Below are 5,437 nucleotides of genomic sequence, written 5' to 3'. Positions count from 1 at the left end.
TGTCGAAGGGCCTTCGGCCAAACTTCATTATGAGAGAAAAGGAGAAATTTGTACAGGAAAGCCAACTAAATGGCTACAATCGGCTGAGGTAGCCGACAGGAGAGAATAACAATAAAAAGACCACTGTCTCTACAGCAACATAAAACAAAAGCAAGGCTTAAAAAGCCATAATGCAACCTGCGGCCCTCCAGGCTCTGATATCTTCTATCCTTGGGCTCAAACACGCGAAGCACTCCATTGATTTCCTGCTGAAAGATGCGACCATTTCGTTCTATCCATAACCTCGAGTGCACAAGAATGGAGACGGTATCAAAATCACGTCGCACGCTCTTGGTTGCCTTACGTCTCGCTTCCAGCCACCAAGCTTCAGTACTCTGGAATGCCTCGCTAGGAGAGGTGACACAAGGCTTACATTCACAAAGCCATTTAAATGTTCATCCTATCTAGTTGCACAAGTACAAAATCAGAGAGGTAGCTTGTAATATCTGTAAGTGGAATGGATTATGGTACATGAAACTTCCAGCTATTTCTTGTACAACTTCAGACCATCCAGATACTCATGTTGAAATATGAAAACCTAGTTCCCTTTAATTCTACAAGAAAAATCATGTCAGAGGGCCTGGATAGAATATGTAAGAGTGCTCGAAAGACTATGCCTGTAGTATGGTTACAAATCCACAATAAAGCTTGATCACGGTGATTAAACTAACCCCGTCAACATCAGACTAAGCTTATCCAGACCCAGCTGATTGCCAATGACAGGGTTAGAACTTTAGAACTTTCTAGGACGTGTTTGGCATGTCTTTAGGCTCCCCTCACCACCCACTCTCCCTCCTCTCACTCTCCCCCTTCCCACTCTCACCGACCTCCTGCCACATCACGTTGGCGGTTGAACTACCACCACCGAATCCAGTACTTCGCCGCAAAGAATAAGAGCAGGATGGGAGTCCAACAGTAAGGCGACATCCACTACGACCTAGGAAGATTGAAGGCTTCGTCGACATGCACCACAACCGGCCATCTCAATGGCGGTAAGTTATTGCCACTTTGCAAACCCATGTCTATTTGTTAAATTCGGAATGCGGCATCAATCTTGATCTCGAATGATAGATGGACTGCAAAGGATGCCAAGGTTTGTTGGCCTCCTCTTCTCGTTTGATCTAAAAGAAGGCATTTCATTTAGGGACTACCTAACTCAACAAACAATGCTCATTTGGTTTCATTTTCCTATGTGTAAAGAGGCATTTGAAGAGTTTAACTCTTTCCTGCATGTTGATTTGTCAAATGAGGTGAAAGATGCATCTAATACATGGCGCTATCCACGGAGTGACAATCTCTCAGCTTGTAAGTCTTACAGTAATATTCTGGGAGTATATGTGAGGTCATCTTATTTTAAATTGGCTCTGGAATTCTTGCTTTCATAAAATAGCCATAAAGTTAGTATGGTTTTGTCACGAAGATGTCATTTTTCATAAAAAAGAAATGTATATGTTCTCCGATGTAGATTATGTACCCATGACGAGTTGGTGATATCGTCATGTTTACCACTAGAGATGGTTGTCAGGACCTATTTACCCGACATGGAGGACGCCCTATTCTTTGCACCAAGACACCCTAACTTTACAACTAGCATCAAGAGTGTGTCCTTATCTTTAGCGACATAGTGTTTGCTGTCAGGTTTGTTTCTGTTTTGGTCTTTGATGCAGTTTGGATGTCTACATCCCCGGACCGAGAGCTTGAACTCTTTTGTGGTTGTATCACCTAGATATATTGCCAATAATTATTATTTAACAAAGCTTCTATTAAATAAATAGATACAACAACACCAACACTCCCAAAAGGTAAGCTATAATCTTGCCACAACACTATGGCTTCTCTACGTTTGCCCACTCAAAGCTAGGAGTAGGAACCAAAATGGTCTTTGAAAACTGTACTGATTAATTATGCATGTAGTTCAAAAGAGATATTTTTGAAAGAGTACGCCCTAGTCTCTACATCAATCGATGCATAGTCTTTATGTAGATTTTATTCATAGTCCAAACGGGGTGGCTACTTATAGCAGCTTGCTTAGCGTCTGGGTTGCTACTCAATAACGAAGAGGGGCACCCTGCATCGGGACGGCCCTCTACAACATTACAACACAAAAAACTAACTGGAATTATTGTAAAATTATCACCATTCGGGTGAAGTCACACACTCCTAGACTGCATTAGACACTCCTCGGGTTGCCGTACTATGTAGATCTGATCCCCTACACTGTCTTCTCCATATGTATCCTGGTTACGGTGCCATGTCCACAAGGCATATGTCGAATTCACAACCTGTATGAACTCTAGCATGTGACGATGATGATGAGAAGGAGAGAGTCAAGTATGCATATCAGCATATGCAGTTCCTTGTAAGCACAGAAAAGCAACAGGTGATGAGAATGAGATAGTCAAGTAACTTAATTTACCTCTAAAATCCCGTGGCCGAAACTGCTTTCCCGGAACGCGCTCCATTCTGGCTGTCTCTGCCAGCAAAACCTCCCCTTCGCAGGACCTGATGTGAAGTTCAGATGGCAGATCCCACCAAATTCAGGGGTGTTGTCACCTGGGGAGGGACACTTTCCAGGATCATCCGCATGATCAATGTCGATTTTCTCAATGTTACCGCCATCTCCGATAGTAATGTAAACCGGTCCACAGGTGTCGAGCGTGTAGTTGAATACCCGGTTCATCCTTTCATATGCGTGTACCTTAATCAACCAATAAATTTAGAATCAAGTAAATCAGATTTGGATGAAACAAACATCGAGAATCAAGGGGTGTACTCTAGGTTACTTGAATGTCAAGGGAAAGTTTGCATCGTCTGTTTTTGGACATATTGTAATTTCCCACGGATTTGTTGGAGTTATATCTGTCAGTGTCAACTTTTGATGAAAAATAGAAACTCCTCTGTTTCTTTCTTTACGGTAATCGCAATTCTTGCTTGTTGGTGCATTTGGACAAGAAAACTGAGCGGGTTCTTTCTTCAGGGTGATGAAACCATTTGAGAAAGTAAATGAATAATGTGGTGACAGACTTATTACATGTCCTGAGAAGACAATGTCGACGCCATGTTGGTACAGGAGTCCTTCCATTTGCTGCCTCATGCACTCGAACTCCTGGTAGTGCGAGGCATAGCTGTTGTACCAGGGAGAGTGCCAAGAAGCAACGACCCACGGGGTGACTCCTCGATCGAGTCTCTGCAGATCCTTCTCTAACCACGAATACTGAGGTCCTACATATATACGTCAAAGAGAAATTAAAGGATTCTTAAATTTATCAAAATGTGTGCATATCTAGAAATGTTTTATGTATGTAGATACATGTAAATTTAGATGAAGTAGAGACATTTTTTTTTATAAACTCAGAGAGTTACTACAGTCCATGCATTCAGATTCAGGATAGATGGTGATGAATTAAGTATTGTACCTGTGCGATTGTAGTCGACGTATGCGCCGAGCATGATGAAGTGGATACCGCCGGCGTCAAAGGAGTAGTAGAACTTGGTCCCGGAGCCGGACTCGTCGGCCGGCACGGCGAAGCGCGCCGAGTAGGAGGCGAACGTCATCGCGCCACCGTGCCCCTGCGGCTCCATCTCGTGGTTCCCTTCGATCACCATCATCGGCACCCTCGATGTGAGCGGTTCCATGAATCTGAAGGAATCAGAACATGACACTACAGTCTACGGATCACCAGTTGGACAGTAAGAAATGAGATATTAGCACTGAACAAATTGAGACCTTCCCCAGCCGTCCCATCGTGGCTGGTAGGACTCCCGGATCGGGGCATCAGGGAAGGAGCAGGAGAAGCAGGGCACGCCTGCGCCGCCGGTGGTGAGGTACTGGTTGGCGTACGTCATGTCGCCGACCATCAGGATTAGGGACGGGTCGTTCTTGGCGAGGTGGTCGACGGTGGAGGTTGAGTTGCCGGTGAGGCCCAGGTCCCCGACCACCGCGACGCGGCGAGGGTACGCGTCCGGCGCTGGAGCCGGCAGCGTCCGAAAGGAACGCTCGTCGCTGAGTCCGCCCTCGAGGAGGAGGGAGCTGTCGCCGCAGCGGTAGTAGTAGCGGGTGGACGGCGTCAGGTTGACGAGGCGGACGTGGTGGATGACGCCGGAGGTGTAGTTGAGGAGGCCCGGGTACGGGTACAGCTGGCTGTACACCTCCGCTGAGCCGGTGGCCACGCGCGGTTGGTGGCCGGCGCGCTCGCCGTACCAGACCTCGCTGCGGACGGCGGCGGGGTCGAGCGGGGTGAGGTGGGAGCCCACCTGGGCGCGGCCGGTCACCCAGGAGACCCAGAGCGAGGTGGGGTGGGCGGAGGCGGCGAGCGCGATCTGCTCCGGGGACGGCGGGCGCGCGCGGGGGGCCAGTCGAGGGTCGGAGAGCGGGACGTCCGCGCTGCCCTGCCGGAGCGAGCGGTCGAATGCGCGGGTGGCCGGCGTGAACGGCCCGTCCAGCGTGGTCGGAATGCCGCCGCCATCGACGAGATGGAAAGCGAACTGGTGGCATGGTAGCAGCAAGAGGAGGAGCAGGAGGAGGCAATGGTGGTGGAGGTGGCCGGCATTGGTTCCGCTGTCGGCCATGGCTGACAATGCGCAGCGCAGCTACCTACCTAGGAGGAATCGGAGGATGGAGCGAATACTTCACTGGATATTCCGTGCATGCTCTGTTTCCTTTTTTGTTTTTGATTTGGTACAACTTTATTAATAATCAAATAATAGATATATCGTTTAATTAATAACCAAATACAGATATATCGTTTAATTAATAAAATACTTCACTGGATATCGTTTTTATTTTCGTTTTTTTGTTTTTGTCATCTGCCCCACACATGCTGGACAGCTGGAGTGGATCTGTCTCCCTCGATAAAAAAAAGCAGCGCCATTTGCTTCACTATTACCAAAGCTAAACTCAAAAGCACAAAAAAACATAAGTCTAAACATAAATATTGTCAAAAAGACATGTGCCAGCCTCTCGCCGCGGCGGTGACGCACAACGCGGAGGGCCCCTTGGGCGGCTAGGCGTCCACGGACACCTTGCGGAGCGGCCCCTCGAAGGGCGCGTCCGTTGTAGCGCCTGGACGGCCCAGCCCCTGCCGCGCCCGTCGATTGTTCCGACCACGAGGCGCACCCCCGTGAAGAGCGCACACGGCGCGGCGGGCACATAGGTGCTGGACTGGTGGCTTGGGCTCATGGCCGAGGAGCAGAGCCGGTGGCGGTGCAGGCGCGTCGTCAGCGTCGGCCACGGGCGCTCCGGCCAGGGTGCGCACGAGCCCGTCGATGTAGGCGAGCCACTGGTCGAGGCTGGTGCCGAGAGGGCGGGTGCGCAGGAGCTCCTGTGCCACCAAGAGCGCAGCCCCCGGCACAAGGTCGCGGCGTGGCAGGCGCCCATCGAGCGGCCCGTCGCGGCTGA

The 5,437-nt window shown here is 49.5% G+C and overlaps 1 protein-coding gene across 3 annotated transcripts; it reads right to left on the bottom strand.

The window, feature by feature from the left end:
- Positions 1-4,655, bottom strand: LOC127297486 (purple acid phosphatase 23). Of its 3 annotated transcripts, none has more exons than XM_051327799.2 (5): positions 3,767-4,655; positions 3,456-3,679; positions 3,071-3,261; positions 2,456-2,737; positions 1-593 (listed from the first exon to the last, which is right to left on the bottom strand). In XM_051327799.2, the coding sequence occupies exons 1-5, from the start codon at positions 4,606-4,608 to the stop codon at positions 588-590; spliced, it is 1,545 nt and encodes a 514-aa protein (XP_051183759.1). In that variant the 5' UTR covers positions 4,609-4,655; the 3' UTR covers positions 1-587. The 3 variants fall into 3 exon arrangements, with proteins under 3 accessions (XP_051183759.1, XP_051183758.1, XP_051183757.1); XM_051327798.2 differs by lacking the exon at positions 1-593 and adding an exon at positions 2,009-2,332 and having other exon boundaries at positions 3,767-4,654; XM_051327797.2 differs by lacking the exon at positions 1-593 and adding an exon at positions 2,009-2,321 and having other exon boundaries at positions 3,767-4,649.
- Between the last annotated feature and the right edge of the window lie 782 nt (positions 4,656-5,437).

Source organism: Lolium perenne, chromosome 4, assembly GCF_019359855.2.
Source record: "Lolium perenne isolate Kyuss_39 chromosome 4, Kyuss_2.0, whole genome shotgun sequence".
In the NCBI taxonomy this organism is placed as follows: Eukaryota; Viridiplantae; Streptophyta; class Magnoliopsida; order Poales; family Poaceae; genus Lolium; species Lolium perenne.
This window is presented reverse-complemented; position numbering and strand designations above follow the sequence as displayed.

Excerpts from the sequence above, each read along its gene's own strand:
- LOC127297486 (XM_051327797.2), bottom strand. The coding sequence starts at position 4,608 with ATGGCCGACAGCGGAACCAATGCCGGCCACCTCCACCACCATTGCCTC. Across the intron at positions 3,680-3,766 it reads CGATGGGACGGCTGGGGAAG|ATTCATGGAACCGCTCACAT; the intron begins GTCTCAATTTGT and ends TGATTCCTTCAG. Across the intron at positions 2,322-2,455 it reads TCGGCCACGGGATTTTAGAG|GTTGTGAATTCGACATATGC; the intron begins GTAAATTAAGTT and ends GAGTTCATACAG.